The sequence below is a fragment of the Motacilla alba genome, chromosome Z (assembly GCF_015832195.1).
Source record: "Motacilla alba alba isolate MOTALB_02 chromosome Z, Motacilla_alba_V1.0_pri, whole genome shotgun sequence".
Taxonomy (NCBI): Eukaryota; Metazoa; Chordata; class Aves; order Passeriformes; family Motacillidae; genus Motacilla; species Motacilla alba.
In genome coordinates, this window is record NC_052046.1 from 9,330,245 (window position 1) to 9,355,338 (window position 25,094).

At 44.4% G+C, this 25,094-nt stretch overlaps 1 protein-coding gene across 4 annotated transcripts in view; it reads left to right on the forward strand.

Annotated features, from left to right (window-relative positions):
- Nucleotides 1–24,969, forward strand: part of LOC119695265 (phospholipid-transporting ATPase ID-like) — an 85,936-nt gene extending 60,967 nt beyond the window's left edge. For all 4 annotated transcript variants that reach the window (XM_038123373.1, XM_038123374.1, XM_038123372.1 and 1 more), the window contains exons 14-28: nucleotides 291–334; nucleotides 1,875–2,040; nucleotides 2,830–3,018; nucleotides 3,816–3,931; nucleotides 5,330–5,494; nucleotides 7,072–7,183; nucleotides 8,267–8,372; nucleotides 9,207–9,354; nucleotides 12,173–12,356; nucleotides 13,861–14,084; nucleotides 15,416–15,499; nucleotides 16,477–16,722; nucleotides 18,045–18,183; nucleotides 20,052–20,182; nucleotides 22,122–24,969. In XM_038123373.1, the coding sequence (XP_037979301.1) occupies nucleotides 291–334; nucleotides 1,875–2,040; nucleotides 2,830–3,018; nucleotides 3,816–3,931; nucleotides 5,330–5,494; nucleotides 7,072–7,183; nucleotides 8,267–8,372; nucleotides 9,207–9,354; nucleotides 12,173–12,356; nucleotides 13,861–14,084; nucleotides 15,416–15,499; nucleotides 16,477–16,722; nucleotides 18,045–18,183; nucleotides 20,052–20,182; nucleotides 22,122–22,343 (2,276 nt within the window). In that variant the 3' untranslated portion in view covers nucleotides 22,344–24,969. The remainder of the gene's footprint in view (nucleotides 1–290; nucleotides 335–1,874; nucleotides 2,041–2,829; nucleotides 3,019–3,815; nucleotides 3,932–5,329; nucleotides 5,495–7,071; nucleotides 7,184–8,266; nucleotides 8,373–9,206; nucleotides 9,355–12,172; nucleotides 12,357–13,860; nucleotides 14,085–15,415; nucleotides 15,500–16,476; nucleotides 16,723–18,044; nucleotides 18,184–20,051; nucleotides 20,183–22,121) is intronic.
- Nucleotides 24,970–25,094: the final 125 nt, after the last annotated feature.

Consider the following 25,094-nt stretch of genomic DNA (forward strand, 5'->3'; position numbering starts at 1 on the left):
AGCACTAGAAACCCTATTCTCTCTGTGTTCAGCTCAAGACAAGTCTTCTTTACTCAAAACCCAGTCACTTTTATGGTAACTACTTTGTGTTTCAAACATCTATCAGTCTCCAGATTTTTCATGTCAACGTAGAAACTGATTGTTATGCATCATCAGTCATTAGTGCCCATGTCAATGTACTGAAACTTTTAAAATAGATTCTAACTTAGAAACACTTCACTCAATTTTGTGGCTCAGAGACTGCACTTATCCGCAGTTTGTGGCTATAATTTCATCCTTCTTGCTTGCAGGTGATGTGTATGATATGTCTGGGCAAAGGATAGAAATAAATGAGGTAAGTGCTCAAGTGCTATCAGGATCTGTGCTTTCAGTGGGCCTGGATAAGTACCAGTGGACAGAACCCTGCACAGGTTATGCTTTTGACCCTGCAGGAGTTGATGCTCAAAACAGAGATGTGTGTTCCTCCGGATGTCAGAGAATTCCCAGAGTTAAGTTCCTTTCCAGTAAGCCTGGGTTTAACCTGCAGATTGGGAACAGCTCATTGTCCTCTCTGCTTCACCTGACATCCTGGTACATGCACAGCTTCTCTTGAACACTTGACTATAGGTGTTTGTTGGAGACTTGGACATTGGTGAATTTTACTAACCTTGTCAGTTAATTGAAGCTTTACAAGGAATTAGTAAGTGCAGGTCACACCAATAGCGAGGTCACTGTCAAATTCCTCTGATGTCCACACTTCAGAAAGTGTGAAAATGTGTCATTTTTACATTTTTGTTTAGCCTCTGCTTGCAGACACAAACACACACATCTTCATTTCAAAAATGTCTGAAAGCTGTACATAGTAACCAGATAACAAACAGCAAGATGATGATGAAAATCCCACTCCTCATTCCAATGATTCATTTCCAATCCATTTAGAACTTAAATTGCCTGCTGAAACAGACTGTGCAGAGCACTGTGCCTCCAGCCTGCCCTCTCTCCATCAGCCTTGCTTGGTAACACACACTGGACTCCTGCCAGCTGTCCACCCCACCCTGCTGCTGGTGACACTCTCTGGAGCAGAGTCCTGCTGCCCACACACCCACAGTGTTGCTGTGCCTGGACCTTGCTGCACAGACGAGTGTGGGAGGGGTCGGTGTGTGCTCTTGGACTGAGTGCTAAATGTCAGTGTGCAGAGGTCAAAAGGATGATTCCCATCCTGGAAACTCTGAGCTCATCAGGGATGGGGTGGGAGTCAGAATTGTCCAAGGCAGGCTTGGCAGTCCATTACTCCATGACACACCATGTGGTAAGCTTCTGGACATTTCTCCAGTGTGTTCCACTCCGCTTGGGGCTCCTTGTTTTTTGACAAAATGGGTAGTGCCTGTGGAGTTTAACCTTTACTTCACCTGTCTGTCCTATTTTTTCCATATCAGAATTTTTTTCTGGCTTTGGAAGAACATGGTGGATAAGACAGGCTTTTGAACTGTTTTAAACTGGGCTCCTGCATTCCACTGTCACAGGCAGCTTTTGACATCATGAGCATGATGCTTCCAAGCAGGCATGTGCTGAAGGCAGGCACTTCTTTGCTGTAGGCATCCACTGGCAGGGCTCCTGTTGGAACATTAGCTGCTGCTCAGAGAGGCAGTTTAGCTAATTGGTTCTTAGCCTGAGTGCTGCTCTGAAAGGCACATCTAGTGCCTGTCCTGTCCTATGATTAAATATCTTTCATGACCTCCCACTTGCTAAATCCACCGATCTGTGTCACAAGCAGCCAGCCCTGCAGGATGGGGTCCTTTGTAAACGTGAGGGGGAGACAGGGGCAGTGTTGGGCAGGAATTGGTGTATAGCCATGTGAGAGCTCAACAAATAACACCAAGCCATGTTTTTTTCAGAACACAGAGAAGGTTGATTTCTCATACAACCCATTAGCAGACCCAAAGTTTGCCTTCTATGACCACAGCCTGGTTGAAGCCGTGAAGCTGAACGACGTCCCAACGCACAGGTTCTTCCGGCTGCTCTCACTTTGCCACACGGTGATGCCAGAGGAGAAGAAGGAAGGTGAGGACTGCTGAGGGCACTGGAATGAGTGGTTATGTTCACTCGCACCACAGCATGTCTTCTCTCCACAGAAGCTGTTATTGGTCCTTTTGGCTCCCTGGTGATTTTCTGTAGTGTATGGCGACACATAAATCAGTGTCTTTGGAGATGCCACACGGGAAGAGAAAGGACCAGGGCCTCCACTCCCTGAGTGTTCCTGTGGTGGAGCTGACACTACTGCAAACACCACATCTCTGGAGTGCGGAAATTGCAGGTGCCACAGCTTCCCTGAGGTGGCAGAGGCTTGCCCTGCTCTCTCTCTTCTCTGCCCCTAGCTCCAAAAAGCAAAGAATACAGAATACCTATCCACTGGAGACTCATTAGCTCCTCTCATCCAGTGTTCCCACAGCTACTAGGTCAGCCTGTTCAAATCCTAGACAGGATGAAAGCCATGCTTTAAAGGCTAGAATTAATTGACAGGTTTAAAGTGAAAATACTGATCAGAAAAATACATGCAGATCTGACGAGAAAGGGCTAAACCCAAGGAACTTGTCCTCTCAGTGAGATGTTAGATTCCAGAGTGATTAAAATCCCCAAAAGAATCCAGGGGGCCTCTTGCACTGTCCTGGAGGATGGGTCGGTGGGATGTGATGGAGATGTGTGGACATAAGGTGCTTTTTAGTGCTGCACCTCTGTGAATAGACTGAAAAGCAAAGGGATAACTGCTCTATTATATCTTAGATTCTGTAAATTTTTTTTAATCTCAGAAATAGGTCAAAAGCCACATTACATTTTTTTCTTGCATGTCAGGTAACTTGGTGTATCAAGCACAATCTCCTGATGAGGGAGCCCTAGTCACTGCTGCCAGAAACTTTGGATTTGTGTTCCGGGCTCGCACACCAGAGACCATCACTGTTGTGGAAATGGGAGAAACAAAAGTCTACAAACTTCTGGCTATTCTTGATTTCAACAATGTTCGCAAGCGAATGTCTGTGATTGGTATGTTCCCTTTGCTGCTCTCTTCCCTTCCTGACTTCTTAGGTTCTCGAGCTGTCCCTCATTCTGCTATGATGCAGAATTTTTCTAGGAGACCTCCTTTGCAATGTGCTTGGAATAACATTTATTTCTGAGGACTTGAGATAGGCTGCCTTGGCTTTATAATTACACAGCAACAGTGCCAGAAAAATACTTAAAGGAGGCAGGTGGGCTAAGTCTCAACATCTGTACCACAGTGATGCAAGCCAGCCTCCCAAAGACACTTAGCTTTACAAATACCTTGCTCCCTTCATTACAATGCAGGAAAGGCCTTTCTTCTAATCAGCTTTTAAATTTTCAGTGAAATTTGAGGAAGTGGGACAGGAGAAAGCAAGAACAAATGAGAAAACAAGTTTTTTCCACTGAACAAATATCCAATTTTTCCCAAACAAAAAATGGAGAAATTGTTCAATAAAGTTTTTGCAGCCTTTATTAACACTCCAACTTACTCTAATATTTCATGAATATTGTAATTGTAGTTACAGTTTACTGGTAGGAAAATAGGAGAAGTAGGACCAGTTCCCTAAAAACAAGTTGTTCTTCACTTTTTAGTGAAGTTCTGCCTGTAGGGACAATGTAGTGTCTGCTCAGACCAATGCACTCCCTTTTCTAAGCAGAACTTGTCTTGATTCCTGGGAGTTTGCCAAAACTTGGGGAAATTCAGACACCTGTAGAAACTGTCCTTGGTTTTGATGGAAGGGCTTTGTACTGCAAAAGACTCAGTCTGGGATTTGTAGCATTTCTTTTCCTCTTCCTCACAGTGCGGAGTCCAGAAGGTGACTTGACTTTGTACTGCAAGGGGGCTGACACCATTCTTTATGAACTGCTTCATCCATCCTGCAACTCTCTCAAAGAGGAGACCACAGAACACCTGAATGTAAGAGCTTCCTTCCCAACAACATCTCTGCATTTGATATTTTCATTTTCTCCAGCATACTTTGTCTTCAGGAAAAAAAAAAACAACCGGATTTTAGGAACAGCACTTAAGCACCAATTTTAAGTTATGGAATAGAGAAACAAATTAGTGTCTATGGCCTTAGGTCTCAAATTAGTTGCCCAGACATGAAAACCAGGTGCCATGTGAACTGCTCCAGGACAGTCAGGAGATCAAGGGACGTGATTCTGTCCTTCTGCTCTGCTCTTGTGAGACCTCACCTGGGACACTGTCCAGCTCTCGTATCCTCAGCAAAAGGGGGACATGGGCATGAGTCTATGGCTATGAAGGTGATCAAAGGGCTGGAGCACCTCTCCTGTACCTGGGAGATTTGGGTTTTTTCAGCCTGGAGAAGAGAAGGCTCCAGGGAGACCTTATAACACCTTCCAGTACCTAAAGGGGCTACAAGAGTGCTGGAGAAGGACTTTTTACAAGGGCATGTAGTGATAAAACAAGGGTTAATGGCTTTAAACTGAAAGATGGAAGATTTAGATTAATTATTAGGAAGAATTTCTTTACTGTGAGGGTGATGAGACACTGGAACAGAGAAGCTGTGGGTGCTCCATCCCTGGAAGTGTTCAAGGCTGAGTTGGATGGGGCTCTGAGCAACCTGGTCTCATGAAAAGTGTCCCCGCCCATAGCAGTGGGGTTGAAATGAGATTATCTTTAAGGTCCCTGCCAACCCAAGACATTCTATCATTCTGTGATTCTGTAATATGGACAAAGATGGCAAATCCAATGCAGGACATTTAGAAGACCTGTAATTTGTTTCTGATGCACCTTTACTTCGAGCCTGGGGAAAAACCTCCCAGAGATGCATTTCCCAAACAGATCTTTACTGTTCCAGCAAACACTGAGCTCCATGTTGTCCATCAGAAAGCACAGTTACAAGGACTTGCTAAGATGCCATGACTAGCTGTGCTCATGCTGTGCATTTCAGCCAGAATTCATACCCTAAAAATCTTGAACCCATGTCCAAAATTTAAGGCTGTGTTCAGTGTTTATTTAGGTCTCACTGTTCTGGATGTCTTGTTGAGAAATACAAGCCTGAGAAACAAATGCCTGGTTAGTGCAAAGCTTTAGAGCCAGAAAGTAGAAAAGCCCTTTTGAGTTGTTTTTTTTTTTTCATAAGGACCATGAATGGTACTGATAAAGTGGTCTTGAATAGCTATTTAAAAATACCCCAACATTTGTGACCTAAAGTGTCATTTTTTCACCTTTCCTCCAGAAAATTTACCAAGATGCTTTTACCAGTCCGATTTGTAAAGGTCCTTTGTAAGCCTAGGTGACCAGACTGCTCTTCTTGGACCTTGGATCCTCTGTCTCACCACTGTCTTGCAGGAGTTTGCTGGAGAAGGCCTGAGGACACTCGTGGTGGCCTATAAGAGCTTGGAGGAAGACTACTTTCAGGATTGGATCAGGCGCCACCATGAAGCAAGCACTGCCTTGGAAGGACGGGAAGACAAACTGTCGGAGTTGTATGAAGAGATTGAAAAAGACCTAATGGTTGGTAATTCAGGGAATCTGGGCCAGGCTCTGGGGGAGGCAGCGAGGGTGGTGGTTTGTCAATAAACAGCTCAGAATGACTTTGGTAAATACCGCTCTGCTAACAGCTCTGCAACAGTGGGCTGTGTGACAGGAGCAGGTCAAAACACGGCAGCCCTGGGTGTTCACTGGCACCTCCATCAGGAGCCCATAACTGGGGTGTCAGCCACCAGTTCAAGGGAATGGTTTTATTTTAACTCACGTGGGTGTCAGAGTAGCTTTCTCGTGATGAAGTGACATACCAGAGCCTGCAGGAGATGACGTGGACACAAATATTTCATAGCTATCCTTTGTATGTGCAAATAGCTGATCTATTTATTTTCCAGCCTTTGAAATGGCAGGCAGTGAATAATTTCCAGGGCCCATGAGAGTGTCTCCTTTGTTCTTCCACTCCTGGGCAGGATGGGTAGATGATATCCATGAATATGTTTGTGTCAATTTGAAATTGAGCTAAACTGTGATCTTTGGGTCATTCTTCTCTCCCTAAGTGTTGTTACAGTTTTCAAATGCCCTGGAGGATTTGCCTGTATCTCAGTGCCATGAATAATGAATGAAAAGCATGTGTGTGATCTGAAGAGAGCAATCCAGCTTTTGCACTCGTGGCAGTGCTTTCTTGAAACCCCAGAAATCCTGGCAGACACCTTTGCTCCTTCCATTAGCTGTATGCCCAGAATGCCAGCAGTGCTCAGGGAAGAAACAAGCGTGAGCTGGGGAAAGGGTGGCCTTTGGAAACTGCATGGTCTGTCTAGCTGGATCAGGAACTACCGCAAAACAGGGATTGTACAGTTTTGAGGATGCTGTAGAGAAGTTCCCTCAGAGCTGTCACCTACATTGATAAGGCTTATAGCTGAGGTATGATGGACATCTCAGGATGCCAAAAGGGATCCCAGGCTTAAAGCCAACCTCTGAATTTAGTGTCCAAGCAGCAGGAGGTCGGTGGTAGCTGTGAAACCTGAGGTAGCAGTGAAACCTCCATATCTCTTTGACAACAGGTTAAAGCCACTACCTACCTTCAAACATCAGAAAAAGCAGTAACTTAAAAATAATGAAGGTTTGTGTCCTGAGCAGTTGGTGGTGTAGCTGTGTGATGGTGTGGACCAGGGGTGGGCACAGGTCTTTTAAGGGCTAGAGAAGATGTTTAGCAGCCATGTGACGTCTGCAGTACAGCACAGCTGGGATCAAGTTCCACACCAGAGGAGGGTTGGGGACACAGGTCCAGAGTGGTTTTATCCCTCTATTAAAGCTCTATCTGCTGTGAAGGGAACACATGGAACAACACAGACCTGTAGCTCTGCAAACATTCTTGCAAATAATTTCATGCATATGCATAATCCATCAGAGCCTGGGGAGATTAGAGCCTAGAACATCTGCAGGATCAGGGCTGTACTCTGTACAGTAAATTTGCTGAGGAAGAATGACAATCAGCACAACCTTATTCCTGGGGATTTCCTTTGTGTTTGCTTAAATAATTAGGTTTAATGCTTTCTCCTTTGGTAGCACTGGGAGGACTTAACTAGCTCCCTGCCATTTCTGTTAAGCTGCTAGGTGCCACAGCCATAGAGGACAAGCTACAAGATGGGGTCCCACAGACAATTGAGACTCTTGCCAAAGCCAACATCAAGATATGGGTTCTCACTGGAGATAAGCAAGGTAAAGGCACTACAGCTTTGGTTGCTTCTCTTCTCCTCCACTGGTGGGGTGGCTCTGCTAGGACCTGTGTTCTCATTCTTTGAAAACTGCAGAGAAGACAAACTTACACAGCTTTGCTTCATTGCTAGCTACGCAAAATTTCAGTTAACTGGAGTTAGACCAGATGACTAGCTGGTGCCTGTCCTTCATTTCTGTCATGAGAGTGGAAGCAGGGTGAAGGCAGCATCCTGTGCCTTTGGGGAGGTGACAGTAAGCATCCCATAGTCCCTGACATAAGGACTGTGAAAAGGATTGTGAAAAGGACTTCACAGGTGATATCTGTGAAAAGGTATCACCTTCATCCAGTTGATCATTCAGGAGAAGAAGGTGGAAAAAAACCTTGTCCTGCTTTCCAGAAACTTTAATGTTTAAGTGGATGTTGGGTGCATTTCAGCTTGTTTCTGGCTCTTATCATCCCAAATAGAAATAGAGGAAACATAGGCTTTTGGAAGTAGAAAGAACAGCAAATAGACTCCAGTGAATTCTTTTGGAGATCTAGTATTTTCACTGAAACAATGGTGTTTTGGGTGGGTCAAAAGTGTTTGCAAATAATTTCATCCAAGACATGAGCAGAGGATTTTTGCAAAAAATGAAACACTTCATTTTGTCATGTTCCAAATGCAATAGTTTTGCTATAAAATACCAAAATATCTTTTCCAGAATTTTATGGACAAAATGTCATTTTTTTTTCCCAGAGCTGTGGTTTGGGGCTTTTCTGGAAGCAGGGAGAGGGCAAGTTAAAAATCCTGAAAAAAATTTTGAATCAGCATGAAATGTTTTTTTGTTGCTCCAAATAAGTTGATCAAAGGGTATTTTAAGCTTTTTCATTTTGGTAGAGTTATTTTTTTCCTGTGGTCTTGTGAAGTTGAATTTGCTGCTACATCCATCAAAGTGACTCTCCTGGCTCTTCTACTGTTGATTCTGAAATGCTCCAATCTCTTTTGAGTCAGAAAGAGAGATCTTGTCATGTGAACAAAAAGGCCACAGAAGAGGGTGAATTTGGGGCTGCTGAGATGGATTATCTTCCTGGTTTATCTTTCCCAGAGACAGCAATGAATATTGGTTACTCCTGCAACTTGCTGAATGATGACATGGAAGAAGTTTTCATTATCGAAGGCAGCACATCTGATGACGTACTGAATGAGCTGAGGTAAATGGCTGAAAAACAGTTTCAGTGCTGTGCACTAGCACTATTTGTGTTTTGTATCATTCCACCTTCTTTTTCCCTGTCAGCTTTCCTTGTTGCAGTTCATTCAGCTCTCCTTTAGATAAGGGAGAGCTGCCTCCCTGGAAGATCCAGAAGCAAAACACAATGTAGAAATCTCCTCTGAGAGTAAATGCTGAAGCTTCTTGATCCAAGAGCTCAAATTAAATAAAGGTTTATACCTTTAAAAGCAGAGTCAGATAGGAAGTATCAGCTGAAATTGACCAGCAAGTAATCCTGAGCTACAAAGGCTTTGGCTCCAGGTTTGAGCTATGCTGTTACTGTACTGCTCTTGCCATTTATTCACATTGCTGTCCTTTGTCTGGGTATGTCTTTTGTCTGGATACCTTTTTGGCAGTACATGAGAATTCACCTTCCTCACCTCCTCCGTAGACACAGGTTCTTAGGTAAAGGTGGAAAATGGGAAAGGTTTCCAGTCCTTTTCTCTTGGAGTAGATGGCTTCCAGACAACCTGCACAGAAAAATGGATGTCTTTTGGGATACCATCCATCATTGCACTCCCATGGTTTGTTTGACTTAAAATCAGCATAAGTTTAGCAACACTTGTTAGAGTTTCCGAGATGGGGATGATCTGTGCAGACAGCAGTAGCTAAGCAATGCATATTGTTATAGGGATACAATAGAAATTGGACTGAACTATCAAAGGGAAGCATTGATTTTTGTATTCCTAAAGTTGCTCTTACAAAACGTAGATATATATTTGCAAAGTTTTCAGATTTTCATTATAATCCTGGCTTCTTCTTTTTTTTTTTTTTTTAGGAATGCAAGAAAAAAGATGAAGCCAGACTCCTTTCTGGACAGTGATGAAATCAACATTCAGTTTGAAAAATCTTCGAAAAAGCAAATAATTATACCTGATGAGCAAGCAAATGGGGTGTACGGTCTGGTTATCACTGGCCACAGCCTGGTAAGGAAGGTTCAGAGCCTTGCTAGGGATGGATTCCCTGAAAAACTTACTGCAAGACATACTGGAAGTCAGAAAAATGCCTAGAGGACAAGGGGTTTTCTCCCCCTTATTGAAGACTAGATTCAGTGTTTATCAGAGACATCAAAGGTGACAGACAGTGTTTCAGAAGATGTTTCAGGAACAGAGAACAGTTGGCCTTGATCTTTGGTGAACAAGAGGGATAGAGTAGCTACATTATATTTAATTTCTGGAAACATACTAGAAAAATAACAAGGTTTGTGTTTGGAGCAAGAAGATAACATGAGACGTGGGTTTCAATGCCAAGGACATATTCTACTAAATACAGCTAAAAACAGATATGCTTAATTTATAGGATATAGATATTATGACTTAACTAATATATTGATACTCTCTCCCACAATGTTCTTCCAAGCAAACTGAAGCCATACACTCTAGATGAAATTGCTAAGTGACAGATTAAAGACTGCTCGGGAAGCATGGCTCTGAAGGCCTCACTGTTGATCTAAAGCAACAGTTAGCTGTCATCTGCAGAGGGTTATCCCCATCATTTGATGCTCAGTGTTTGCATTAACTGCTTAGAAAGAGAGCAGGTAACACCAGACTGGGAGAGTCTGAGTCAGGAATAATCTGGAAAGCATAGGGGGAAACTGAGTCAGCTGGGATTTCTGAGCCTGGAGAATACTGATCAGTCTTGGTAATACTCTTCAAAATCATTACAGGTAAACAAAGTAATGGAATTAAACTGAGATAAGAGAGTTCTGGGTGAAATGTCTTCCTGGTGAGAATAGTGAAACTCTGCAATAAATTATTAGGAAATTTTTTTAGAACCAGTTTGAGGAAAGAAGAAACAACTTAGATCAATTCAAACATGTCTGCAAGGAACACTTAATTTATATCAGGTTTATTCATCTGTTGTATTTTACTTTCCCAGACCTCAGTGAAAGCAAACAGACATAGCAAATAGACATATTTAGAAAGTTCTCGGAGGTGCTGCCTCTCAGAAATAAGGTGCTTTTGTTCCCTGTGTTTGCTACCTTTCTTAATGACAGCCCAGAAATTTTCACTTCCAGCTCTACACCAGCCCAGAAAATAAAGAAAATCTCACCTTTCTCTGCTTTTGGCTCATATGCCATGTGTTTAGACCCCAAACACTGTCAGACAGTGCCTAGGTTGTTAAGTACCCTTTCTCCCTCTTTTACAGTCACTTCCCCTTGAACTCCAGGGCCATAATTCCTGGATTCCCACTGCAAAGCAGACAAGAGATCTGTCAGGTTTGGTCCACATGCATTGCATGGACATCAGCTGGAAGCCCCTTGCCTGTTCCTACTCCATCTCTTCAGCTTGCAGTGCAGACCCTGAGTGCTGTGCTAGCTGAACACCTCCGGCAGTGACGGCAAAGCTTTCTTTATATTCCTGGAAAAACACACACTAACCTACATCCTGGCAAGGGGATATGTCCCACACAATCTGGGCTGTGTGGGAGCAGCCAGTCCACACAGTAGACACAATGAGTTTCACCAAGATTTGGTGAAACATGGCTTTCTCCTCGGTGGGGACCACAAGGACAGTGCAGACAAATCTAGATGTCATTCATTTATTTCTATGAGCTTGAACAATGGTGAGATACTGTCCCACACACAGCACCTGCCCAGTGCTCTATCCCTGCCTGTAGAGGGCAGATGCACACATCTGGCGTTGCCTGAAGAAAGCAGTGAACAGAAAATTGTCAGCATCCTTAATGGCATCATCATGCCACTTTATTTGTATGCAGCTGCAGCTGCACCATTAATATACAAAGTGGTAGCATTTTGCTGGTGCTGTGCAGCAAGGATATTGAAGCAAAAGCCATCTCTGACTGCACTGACCAGCAGTACTCGGGCTCAACTATGAAAAGGTCTCTTGTTGAGCAGGCCTGCTGCCATGACAGAGGAAAAAGGGGACACTGGTGACTCACAGCTCTCTGTTTCAGAAAGAAAGAATATGTGGCCTAACAACTGTCTGCCTTACACAGACAAGGCCGTGGGCCCTGCTGTAATGGCCCTGAGCAGGAGTGAGCCTTGTAGATTCCTTCCGTACACGTCTACTAAAAAGAGACAACAAAGAACAGAGCCATAAAGCATGATCTGAAAGAAATTTGAAAAGCTCACACTGCCCCCTCCTCCTCATGCAGAGCTGGAGGGGTGACTAGACATCCAATTATCTCAGTGCTTCTCAAATAGAAATAACACAGCTGACTGATTTAAAAGGTCATCACTCAGAGCAAAGCAGCCTTCTCCTTAGTTTTGTGGTTTCCTGTGTCATGCCCACCTGAGCTTAACTTTTTACCTTTTTTTTTTTTAATTAGGCACTTAACAAATTGAAATCTTTCCTATTTATCTCCCAGAGCTTAAATAGTAATCCAAGAGAGATGAGCAGAGACTCTCTCACATGGAGATACACAAGGCTGTCTCAGGCCCTGCAGCAGCTTCCTGCTTTTAGTGTTTGACACTTCTGCCCTCTGTCAGGTCACATCAGCCAGAGCAGGTCCTGTGCATGCCCCGCTGTTTTTCATACCCAGATGTGGTGCATACCCAGCTGTGGTGCATATCCAGATGTGGTGCACCCAAAGTGCAAGCTAGTAGGTGTAGGGTGCACAGTGTGATGTGCAGTGTGGATGCTCCCTGTGACCGGGTGGACGGATTCACCCACATTGGTGTAAGGGCCTGGCTCAGCTGTCGTGGCCAGCTCGCTGCACCCTCTTTCTCAGGCCAGGAGTTGCTGCGAGCCTGCCCTGAGCGCTCCCTTTCCTCCTTTCCAGGCTTACGCGCTGGAAGGGAACCTGGAGCTGGAGCTGGTGAGAACTGCCTGCATGTGCAAAGTGGTGATCTGCTGCCGGGTGACTCCCCTGCAGAAGGCCCAGGTGGTGGAGCTGGTGAAGAAGTTCAAGAAGGCTGTGACCCTGGCCATCGGAGACGGTGCCAATGATGTCAGTATGATCAAAAGTGAGTGATGGCCGACAGCCAGCATGCTCTAGCAGACTGACTCAAAGAGGTATTTGCTCTGTGAGGTAGGCTAGCAGCAGCAGCACACATCTAAGTGCCTCCTGTACCACCCTCTTTGCAGAAACACGTGTCTGTGTCCCAGATTTTGGCAGATCTCTACAGAGCACTCTCTCTACAGGTTGTGTCCTGCCTTGTGGGTCACACTGGGCTCCAACCTGAGCTAAGGTTGCACTGAGTGCCTATTTTTTTGTTTCTACCTTAGAGCAGACAAAATGGCTGGTCTTGATGATATTACAGGTCCTTTTCAACCTAAATGGCTCTATGATTCTATGAAAAGATGTGTCAATCAGTGTGTCTGCACGGCCACCATCACAAGGGCAATGTATATAACAAACAGTTCAGATCATAGAGGGCCTGACTCAAATCAGAAATAAAATCTTTGTGCCTGTAAATATTCTGTATAATATAATGTGGGGGTGCTTTTTTCAGCATTTATTTGTGTCAGGACTGTTTGTTAATTGTCTCCCTTGAGTTACAGATGGTAGGCTTCCAGGCCTCTCCATCCTTAAGCATCATTTGATGCTGCATTACCTCAGTGAATTTATGAAAAAAAGTCTTAACTAGGTATAATTAAATTAAGATTATTCAGACAGACCTATTGCTAATATTCCTTGTGTTAATTTGCAAGAATTGATTAACTGGAGCCTCTTAATTAAGAAAGAAAAGGCTAAGTAGAGAGCTTCAAGGGAGATAAGTCAGGCAGTCAGCAAAGAAAGGAGAAGAAAGTTAAAGTGTACATAATAATTAGAAACTAATCCACTCCCCCACACAAGAGGATTGAGACTATGGGATTTTATCAATTCAGTTCAGTGGAAACATCTGAATCTAACCAACCTTCAGCCATTAAGATTGTATTAATTAGTTAAAGCTGTATAATTAGCTGTCACCTTAAACTTATGTCCATGTTTAATAAATGCAAGTTACTAGACTCTTCTATCTTATTATTTGATTAAACTAATAAAACCTAGGAAACATAAAAAGGCTACAGTCTTCCTTTTAGCACAGTGTCTGAGAAAGTTTAAAATTATTTAAAGGTTTTGCCTGTCTGGGATGATGTTTTAAGGCTCCTGAAAGGACATGCATGCATGTTAAATAAAAGTCACATGTCAATATAAATTAAAATTATTGTTTCATAATAGCAGCTGTTATAAACAACAGTATTTGTGCTGCAGGAAAGCATTCAGAAAAAAAACATAAACTGTCACTGGACCTATAATTTCATTCAAATCATAAAAGACTACTTATGGGAAATGTATCACAGAGCCAAAATCATTTCAGTGCTGCTGAAAGAATTAGAGCACCAATTTTTTTTTTTTTTTTCATTCTAACTTTCTATGAAGGCCGTGAGGGAATTAACACGGTGTTCAGTGCTGGATAATTCATTTTAAAAATGGGGCAGTGAAAATTCTCAGTATAATGAGAACCAACGACCTTCTTGTTGCAGCTGCCCACATCGGGGTCGGCATCAGTGGCCAGGAGGGGATGCAGGCTGTCCTGTCCAGCGACTTCTCCTTCGCGCAGTTCCGCTACCTGCAGCGCCTGCTCCTGGTCCACGGACGCTGGTCCTACATCCGCATGTGCAAGTTCCTCAAGTACTTCTTCTACAAGAATTTTGCCTTCACCTTGGTGCATTTCTGGTATGGCTTCTTCTCTGGCTTCTCAGCACAGGTAGGTGCGGCTTCGGTTTCATCAGGGATGTGGAGATGGTCAGAGGGCAGCACCTCTGCTGTGAAGACTGAGGGTGGAGGGCTGGCTCAGCTGGCAGATGAGAAAGCTTCAGGGAGATCTTAGAGCACCTTTTAGTACCTAAAAGTGCTACAGGAGAGCTGCAGAGTAACTTCTTAGCAGGGCCTATTGCAATACGACAAAGGGTCATGATTTTAAACTAAGCTTAGATTGATACAATGAAGAAGTTTTTTGCAATGAAGTTTGTAAAACACTGACAGAAGTTGCCCAGAGAGGTGATTGATGCCCCCTTCCCAGAAAAATTCCAGGTCAGGTTGGATGGGTCCCTGAGCAACCTGCCCTAGTTGAAGATGTCTGTGCTGATGGGAGGGAGGTTGGTTTAGATGAATTTTACAGTACTCTTCCAACCCAAACTGCTCTGTAAGTCTACATGTAGCGTTTTCAAGTGAAGTATCAGGAAATATTTTCAAGGAAATAAACAAAGCCATCCTCCCACCAAACAGAACAAACTCAGATCTACCTTCTTTAGCCACATGGGTATAAAGCAGATATTGCTGCCTCCATTGTTGCTCCTGGAGGACGGATGCCTGGAGACAGAATATATATATTGTAAAATCATATAATCATTATGGTTAGAAAATACCTCCTAGATCATCGAGTCCAACCATGAACCCAGCACTGCCACGTTCACCACTAAACCACGTTCCCCAGTGCCACATCCACATTTTTTAAACACTGACCACCCTTTCAATGAAGACTTTTTTCCTAATATCCAGTATAAGCCTTCTCTGGCATTTAGGTGCATTATGAAGCACATCATATATCACTTGCAGGATTTTCAAAAGTATTCAAAGTGATTGCAACCATCAGCTGATGACACAGATTAGAGTTTGGTGCAGATCTTGTAAGATCTATGTTTGTGCTGTTGCCATATTTGGAGCAAGCAGTTTAACCTGAGATGCCTGTGGGCATCAGGAGCTTGCCAGAGAAACACATCCAGAATGAAAAAACTGGTGTTGGTTCATGGCAAACCAGCCTCCAACCAAACACAGGTGTGGGGAGTGCAGATATCCAGGGGCTAGGGGTGCAGGGTGGTGCAGAGGGATCCTGCTCTGGCTACAGCTCAGCAGGCTGGGCTGGCATAATGTGATCCTTCCCCTCTTTAGGGATGCTGAGTTTGAGTCATCTCATCCCTTTTGTCTCAGTAGCAACTCAAACCAAGGTGTTGCAGCAAGTAATTGCATATACTTTCAAAGAAATGGAAAGCACAACCTTTTGCTAACTTCACTTGCTTTGTTGTTTTTTTCCCCCAGACTGTCTATGATGAGTGGTTCATTACACTTTACAATTTGGTATACACCTCTCTCCCAGTGCTAGGAATGAGTCTCTTTGATCAGGTACTGTTTCTGTCATCACTTTGGGGATTTTATTCGTAGGGGTTTTGTGTCCAGGTATTTTGAGCTGGTTCCATGAAGCAAAAGCAGCTGACCTTTTGGCTACATACTGTGGTAACCCCTGAAATAATAATCTGACAAAGAGAACTTAAATCAGAAAAAAAAAAAAAAATGTACCAGACAGAAGGTATATTCCCTCCTAGTCATATGATTTGGGTTTAAGTCCTATGAGGAACAGGGAGTTGAGATAAATATGATTACCCTGATTTGGCCTGTAGGTTTCAGTGTGTGATGAGATTTTTGGGTTAGGCTGCTGCCTTCAGCACGAGGTACCATAGCAACCCACCCCTGGAGCAGTCATACCCTACTACCTGTGTTCCTGAAGCCTGGCAAGTGACTTCCTAATGACCAGACAAAACAATCAATTAACTGGATCTTTGAAACCAGATTTCGCAAGTCCAGCTTTTCTAGTGAGTTCTTTCTGTGGTAATCTCACACAAATTTCAACCTCACTGTTACTGTTTGACAAGACAAAGGAGCAATAAAGCTGCTCCTACATGCATTTTACAAGTTAAATGAAGAGGCATTGGCTACTTTCCAGTGGTTCAGTGCTCTGCTCTGGACACTTAAGGGATCCAAGTCAGACAGCCTTGCCTGTGTGGGGAGATATTTTCTAACCCTTAGCTTCCAGTCAATTCTCTGGAGAACAGACCATGCAGTCTGCTTTAGATGAAGTGTATATTCTTTCCTTTTTTATCAGCTGCCAAATTTTTTTTAGCACAAAAAAGGTAACATACATTATGGAAAATATGCCCAGGTGACCTTGGGATGTGCCATGCCAGTAAGCACAACTAGGTGAATTGTGTGCTAGGCCTTTTCTTGTGGAAATGCATGTCACAGGGACATGGCAGCCCTATCTGGGTCTGTGTCTTTGGTTGGGTAGCTGCCAGCAAATCTGACTGTCTCCTCTCTGCTTTCAGGATGTGGATGATCGCTGGAGCATGCTGTTCCCTCAGCTATATGTGCCTGGCCAGCAAAACCTCTACTTTAACAAGGTGGTGTTTGTCAAGTGCATGTTGCAAGGGATCTACAGTTCCCTCATCCTCTTCTTCATCCCCTATGGGGCCATGTACAATACAATGAGAAGTGATGGGAAGGCCATTGCTGACTACCAGTCCTTTGCTCTGATGGCCCAGACCTGCTTACTGATTGTGGTGTCTGTACAGGTAAGGCATCCCAGGTAGTATTTTTAGGAATTAGTTGTTTCATGAGAGCAGCATCTGGAGGACTATTGACAGCATTGCATTTGCTACTCCACTGTGCATTCTTGCAAAAAAAAAGTCTCTTGACACCAGATTAGACTCCTCAGTTCAACAGAACAGGAGATCTATATGTTATAAAAGATCAGGGTGACAGGAAAGAAGAGTCTTTGCCTTGGGAAGATTGCAGTCATAACAGACAAATTAGTTAAGGCAGGGAATAGAGAAGGAGGTGATCTAGTTTTATGGGAAGGGTTTGAAGCACAGGACTGTCTGTCTGCCATCAGGCAGTTATTTATAGGTTCTCCATTATGGAGATGTCTCTGCAGCCTGGCCCAGTGCATGATGTATGTGTGACGCAGCCTGAACTTGCTGGAAGAAATAGCTAAGACTTGGTGGTAGAAAATTCAGATGGTACCATCAGGATGAGAGAGATTTCTTAAAAGAAAACCAATCAATCACACTTCCCTGGATAATAGTTCCTGCTGTTTGAAGTCTTTGCAGGCTTGTTCTCCTAACTTTCAGTGCTACATCACAGCTAAGGAGTAGGGAAATAAAGCCTGACTTGTTTGAACTTACTGTGCTCAGCTCTGGGGCCCTCAGCATAAGAAGGATGAGGGCCTGATGGAACAAGTCCAGAGGAGAGCCACGAAGTTGATCAGAGGGCTGGAGCACCTCTGCTAAGGAGGCTGAGGCGTTGTTCAGTCTAGAGAAGAGGAGGCTCCAGGGAGACCTCACTGCAGCCTTGCATAATTTACCAGGGGCCAAAAGACAGCTGGGGAAGGACTATTGACACGGGCATGTAGTAACAGAAGAAGAGTTACTGGCTTTGAAATGAGAGTGGGTTTAGTAAGACACTAGGAACAAATTCTTCCCTGTGAGGGTGTTGAGGCACAGGAACAAGTTGCCCTGAGAAGCTGTGGATGCCCTATCCCTGGAAGTGTTCAAGGTCAGGATGGATGGGGCTCTGAGCAACCTGGTCGAGTGGAAGGTGTCCTTGCCTAAGGCAGTGGGATTGGAACAGGATGATCTTTGAAGTCCCTTAATATCCTGTCTCCAGGACTGGCCACTAGTGAATGCTTGAGAAGAGGGCAACAACAGGATAAATGTAGTAATGTTGCCTTCCATGGTTTCTGAGAATCTTATGATTTGTGACTTGTTATTTCTTGGGGCTTGAATGAACAGCATTCTCAGGGGGAGATGTACAAAGCAGAGGACAAGCTATGTTCAGCACAGATCTGCTAAATCAGGAAGGCACTGACAATAGCTGCATTGCTCTGTTCTTTCAGATTGGCTTGGACACCTCTTACTGGACAGTTGTCAACCAGTTCTTCATCTGGGGCAGCCTTTCTGTTTATTTTGCTATCACCTTCACCATGTACAGTGACGGCATGTACCTGATCTTCACAGCCTCCTTTCCCTTCATTGGTAAGCCTTGGGACAAATCTGTATTGCACTCAGAATGGACATACTGCAGGGCTTAAAGCTTCCAAGTATCTCTATGTATATTTCAGGATATACTGGTTGCCTTTTCTGCAAGAAATGCCTGGATATTTCTGACAATTGATGGGATTTATTTTGATCCCATCCATCCAGGTGAATGTGTGTCCCTTCCTTGTGTAAGATTCCCATACAGTCATGTGAATGGTCCTTTAAATAAACCTAACGAGCTAGATGGAGCTTTCTGTTGCTCTTCTATATTTGGGTTCCAGATATCCAATTTTTACAGCTATATAGGAGCATCTTATATGTAGATGTGTGATCTTTGTAAATAAGTTAACATTTTGGTATAGGAAGGCATCCAGTAAGACATGAGAAAAATGCCATGTGATTATGGTGAGCCTTCTGCCAGGTTAAATGGCAAAATCCCCAACAACAAATATACCAGTGGTGACCAGGTCTTTGTAGTTATTTTACATAACAGATTTCTGAACACATGCAAAAAATGAAGGATAAAAAAATGAGTCCACCTCCTGAGAATTTGACCAGGAAGAACATGTGCTTACATGTAAGCCAAGTAATTCAAAGTAATTCTGATGTTTTTAATAGCTCTGTGCATCCATAGTCAATATAGATGCAACATTGTTTTGAGTCTCTACTTATGAAATCCCAACACTTTTTATTTCAAGTCTCAAATTTTTGTATTAATCAGTGCCTTCATTTTTTACTGACTTTTTCAGTAAAAACTTCTTTTGTCTATCTTCACTGCAACAGCAAGGGGCTTAGAAATATCTGAGATGCAGGTTAGTTGTTGCAACATATTTTTCAAGCAGATGATCACATCCAGTTTGAGATGGCTTTAAGAATCAAAAATGCTGGGTGAGAGAAGTCAGAATGTCTGTTCAGTTGCCCAGGGCTGGTGGACAGTTGGATTGGATGATCTTGAGGATCAGGTGACTGGATGATCTTCCCACCTTGAGGATTCTATGATGATTCTAACTCACTTGCCAGGGGTATCTCATCTGCTGTTCTGTTATTGGTCAAAGAAGCCATAATGTTGAGGGCTACTTAATAAGGTCCCAGTTTGAAACCATTTTTAAGGAAAGTGTTTCTAGTCTGGACTAAGACAACTTGTTTACTTAAATTTCAGTGAAGTTGTACTACAGCAGAATTTGGCCAACTGGAAAGAAAATATTCAGCAAATATACTGCCAACACCAGCATCATTAAGCCCTGTAATGAGGGTTTTGCAGACTGTTTGTTCTATTTTGCATTCCCTCAATTTTCTAAAAGCCAGAAGTGAGCGCTTTGGTTTCAAAGGAGGTGTCAGTGGCATGCCACCACGTGGCAGTGGTGCTGCCAATACTCCCATTAGGCTACACTGTCTGTGCAGATCCCCAGAGCAGCACATGCTCCTCTCACAAAGGGCTGTGATTCCCATCGCCTGCTGGGCAGAGCCAGTACTCCATATCCTTTAGGAAATGGTGCTGGGAAGCAAGAAAGGATTATTCTTCCTTTTGCACTGGAGTCCTGGGCTACTGCTTAAGGTCTCCTGAACGTTTATATCAATCCTTTGCTGTGATTTGACTCTTCACAGAGAGAAAAGACTCACTCTGACACCCTTGTCCACCTGGGTTGTTGCTGCAATTATGTCTGGACATTGCATTTTTCTTTCCTCATCTCAGACAATGACTCTGGCTTTGCAGTTCTCTCTACAGCAGTTGATTTCACTGTTGGAGACGATGTCTGCCTTGTATTTTGGTCTGTTTGCCAGGTGCTCTGAAATCACAGAGAGCAACAGGGAATACTGGTGGGAGCTGCTGCTTTTACAGTTTTAATCATGCGTTTGTTTTCCAGGTACGGCTCGTAATACCCTCAGCCAACCAAACGTGTGGCTGGCCATCTTCCTCAGCATCACCCTCTGCGTGCTGCCGGTGGTTGGCTTTCGATTCCTGAAGGCTCAGTTAAAGCCAACTCCCAGCGACAAAGTAAGGAGATACCTTATTAAACCAGAAATCCTGCTTACCATGGCCTAGGCTCACCGTGGAGCCACATTGCATGGGCTTGGCATCACCTGGGGTGTGTGTCCGTGTTGGTGCAACTGCTGCCATCCGTCTGTCCCTGACTCCCCAGAGAAGGAGGATTGAATCTGGGGTTTGGCACGGCTCAAACCATCTGCAGCTGGGACCAAGGCTGAGATTATTTAGATGTGGATTAGACTGCTCTGAGGCAGAAAAGCTGCACTATTTTTAGGTGCAGGGTTTAAGCGCTGTGGCTCAGTGGCAAAGGAGAGGCATGTTCCTCCTGCCCTGACTCTGTGTAGTTTTTAGCGTGGCAGACCCCAGGTTTTCACCCTTCACTTGGGAATATATGTTTGCTGGGGATTTTTAAAATTTATTTCACAATTTACTTTTTGTAGCCAATGGCTATATGTCCCCTCTGGAACCAGCTTCCCTCCCATCCCCGGGAATATGAAGATGAGGGCACCAGGGCAAGGAGAGGCAGGCAGTGATGGAGTGGGCAGGGAATGCACTGCTCACTGCAGCCCAGGCACCCCTCAAGAACATCAGCACATGCAGAGCTCTCCGGGCTCGCTTCCAAACAGGAGCATTTGCTGAATGCTGCTGCCACCTCGTGCTTCCTTCCTCTCCCTGCGCCGAGCAGCTGAGAATAATCGGGGTCAGAGCACAGCCCCAGGGGAAGGCACCGCAGTTGTTGCTCTCCATGGTCATCCTCGGGATGTCTGTGGAGCTCCACAGGTTCTTTACAACTGTAGGAGAACATGTTAGGGGAATTCTCAGCTCCTACAGTGAGGGTATGCAGGTGTTAGAGAAGACTGCTGGGTAGTCTTCTCTGGTGTTGGGACTCAGTTGGAGGCAACTAGGGAGTGTAAAAATGGGCTGAGTTTACCCCAGCTGAGCAGAAGTCGAACACAGCTGTCACCCACAATCCCAGCCTCACTGCTGAGGCTGAGCATCCCCCTCTCTCTGTAGCATAAAATTACTTCTCTGCCTCCTCTTGGAAGTGAATGGTCACAGGAGAGGAGTGGGTTTCCAGCTTTCCAGCTTTCCAGCTCTACGGAGTCCCCCAGCTGGCAGCAGACAGGCCTGATGTTTAGACAGGCCAAGCACCTGCCACTGCCATTGTGCCAAGCAAGAGGCACAGGAGTCTGGCAGCTGGGGGTTCTGTTGAGCTGCAGGCTCTCCTGCATTAGACCTCCTGAAAAGGTTCATGACAGCAGATTAACTCAGGGGCCACCTGGGAGCAGAAAGCCCACTACCTGCAAATAAAGTGCAGTATTTATTTCCCATCTGCCAAGGAATGCAGGAATCTCTCTATTATCCGTATTAGATATTATCTAATAATATCTATAATATTATAGATATTATCTATCTATTATCTGTAAGCATTCAAGTCCAGGTTGCATGGGGTATTGATATACCTGATACAGTGGCAGCGGGGTTGGAATGAGATGATCCTCAAGGTCCTTTCCAACCCAAGCCACTCTCCGATTCTATAATTCTGTAACATTCATCACTGTAATCATAAAAAGCTTTTATGTATCAGAAACTCCCTTTAGTAGTCTGTTTACCATATTGAATATGCCAATCCTTAAACGTTTATTTATTTTCTGGTATTGTGACTTGTTGAGATGACTTTCACATTGTGGGTGATTTGACTGAAAGTCCTACAGTCATACCACAACCATGGCATTGCAGAGATGTGGGGAATACATGGAAATCATTCCTTCCCATGACTTACAGATGATACTCCCATTAACACCTTTTAGAGTAGAATAGAAGATGCCCTTTCCTCATTTTTGTCTTTGGATCCCTGCTTTTGTTTCCCTTTCTCTGCTCCTCTTCCACTGTGCTTGTTAATAATGATGCACCTTCCACTTTTTCCGCCTTCTTTTCTGATTCCCAGGTCCTGCTGAAGATCAAGGAAGCCAAAAAGCGGCCCCCTCCACCCTCTCCCAAGCGACGCCTGCGCCGGACCAGCACCCGCCGCTCTGGCTACGCCTTCTCCCACCAGCACGGCTTTGGAGCACTCATCATGTCTGGGAGGAACATGAGGCCAAAATCACCTTTTGCCACAACGGGAACATTTTCACCCAACAGTGACAAATATAAACACAAAGGATTGTAACAAAGGAAAAAAAAAGGAGAGAAGAAAAAGACACACACCCCCCCTTCCCCCCACTCCGTTCCCCTTAAAAATTAACAAAGCAAACCAAAGCAAAGGGCTGTCAGGAGAGGAGGCTGTGCTGCTTGCAAGGCACCGAGCCAGCGGCTGCCCAGAGCTCTGCCCTCCGGGCTGCCAAATGAAGGACTTGGGGCTTTCCTTTCACCCACATGCACTCTCTGATTTTAGTTTCTTCTCCAGAGATGTGTGCTGCTGCTGGGGAAGGCGGGCAGGGTGAGTTGGAGTGTGGAGTTGCATGGTATCCCAGAGAGCCTCCCTGGCACAAGAGAGAGCGTGCTGTGGGAGGCATCTCTGCTCCCTGAGATTGTTCATAATGCTAATATTTTTTTCTCCCTCTAACTATATACCTCAGAGCAAAGAGAATTTCAGTCTGAGGAAAAGGTTGAATTGGCAATGTCTTTCTCAGTCATGTGCCTTCTATTTTTCTTCATGAATCCACTCTGGGCCGTATTACTGGGGTGACAGTATTAACCCCAGGTGTGCCTTAGGTCCAGCCACACAACCCACAAATCCACAACCTTTGTAACATGTGTGATTTTGTAGCTTTTGACTGTGATCCACTTTCTCAAGAGATGGCCAGTACCCAAACACCACCCTCTTCCCACATCTGCCATCAGGAAGTGCTGCAAGCTCAGAGAAACTCTCAGCAGGTCAAGGGACCAGGAGCTGAAAGTCATCAGCCTGCCCTGATTTTTCTGGGTTGCAAATCTGCTCTTGTAAAGGATTATTGTCCTCAGAACTCTCTCAAGTTTTGTAACTGGGCACCAGCCATTTCATTTAGACTTAAAATAAAAGAGCAGAAGGCGCTCAGGGTTCCTTATGGATCAAACCATGAAATCTGGCCCCTGAAAAGCCCGTGCCATGGTTAGAGCTCACCTGAGCTGCCAGCACGAGGCATCTGCCCCCCTTAAAAGAATGAGGTGTGTGCACATCTGTCTTGATGGTGATCACAACAGAATTATTGAAGCCAGAAAAGCTGTTTCATGGCCAGCAGCTGAAATAGCCCTGGCTCCACTGGTGCTGGCATTCAGTGTAAGGGATGAAGCATGGCCTGGTGCTCCCTCACCCTCCCTGATCAGCAGAGTGGCCACGATTCAGAGGAACTTAGTGAGGCCTCAGGAGTCTCTGCAGTGTTTCGTGGCTGCAGTGTTTCTCTATGCTGGCTCAAATTTTACTTGGGAACAGGTTATCTATCAAACATGGGTAGTAGAGAGCTGAAAAAAATCCTACCAGTCTGACTGCCAGCAGAGGGACCTAAAATGCACAGACACAGCTAAAGACGTGGTGATCTTGAGGGACTGGGATTTGCTCGCTGTTTTGTCACACCAACTCCATAATCAGCAGGGTTACTGGGTGGAAGGCCAGCGTGGCAGCGTGAGAGTCTGTCCTGCCAGCACTGCTGAGCTGTCTAAATGCAGCTTTTTTTTGTGCTGAGGACTAAGCCTCTGGCTGTTGTTATGGGGGTGGGGTTTTTTTGTTTTTTTTTTTTTTTTTGTTTGTTTGTTTTTGTTTTTTGTTGAGGTTGGGGTTTTTTTCAGCTCCATTATACAAATTTAGACTCCTTCCTTAATTTGAATTGGATTTTTTTTTGTGCAGTAAGCAGTTGATATTTATGAGACTCTGTTGTGAGTCTCTGAGCTGTCAGGAGGCAGTGTATGATGGCAAGAGGCCAGCCATGTCCCCATTTCATGGAACACCCTGCTGCCTGTGGTCCCAGTTTCAGCAGTTACTGCATGGGATTGTTTAAGCTCTAATAGAAGGTTTCATCTACCTGTGTTTTAACTCAGTGCAGGAAAGAAAAAAACAAAAACCAAAACCAACCAACCATACTAGTCTGTTGCACCTGCTTCTTGGGGAGGCTTGTTGCAAAGTGTGTATTAAATTTCAGCACGGCCAGTGCAAAAGTGGAGCTGGGACTGGGTCCAGACTTCAGTGTCTAGGAGCTGCTTGCTAGGGAAGGAGTAAATTATCTGGTGATCTCCCCTGTTAGGAGACACCTAAGTAAAGTGAGAGCCTGCACTCTGGCTGAGGAAACCACCGTGGTGGTTAATGCTTGTCACCTCCCCCTGATTTACCATTCACTTTGCAGAGACAATCATGGCTTTCTGATGAGGATTATGTTTTTCACAGTCAGTCTCCCTGGGGTTAGGGGAAAAAGGAGAATTTGTGCAGATAAGCAGACATGCCCACGATACCCAGACTAGTCTGTGGATTGAAAGTCCTATCAAAGCTGTTCCTGGCATCTGATGCAGCAGAATATATTGCAGAGCAGCAGAGGCAGACCTTGCTGACAGAGCAAGGAAAATCTGACACTGTGCCTCTCCTCTCATATGGTTTACGTGCAGAGTACTCACCTTCTGGCTAAAAGGGGATTTGAAAATGTTGGCTACAACATGTAGGGGATAATAAAGCTGTTGGTGAGCTTGCACCAGATACAATTCTTTCAGTGGTTTGACACAATCAGCATTTGAAACACATCAGCTGGCAGTGATGTCTGTCCTACATCACTCCTGATTTTGTAAAATAATTGTTTGGTTTTTTTTAATAAAAAGAGAATATTGGGATGATAGATTCCTTGGCACTCTGTTAATTGATGTAACAAGTTTATATGTAGAAGTGCACGGGGTGGGGGGACGGCCTGTGGGACAACAGATCTGAGACTGCAACCCTTTTCATCCGGTATCCTGACGCGGG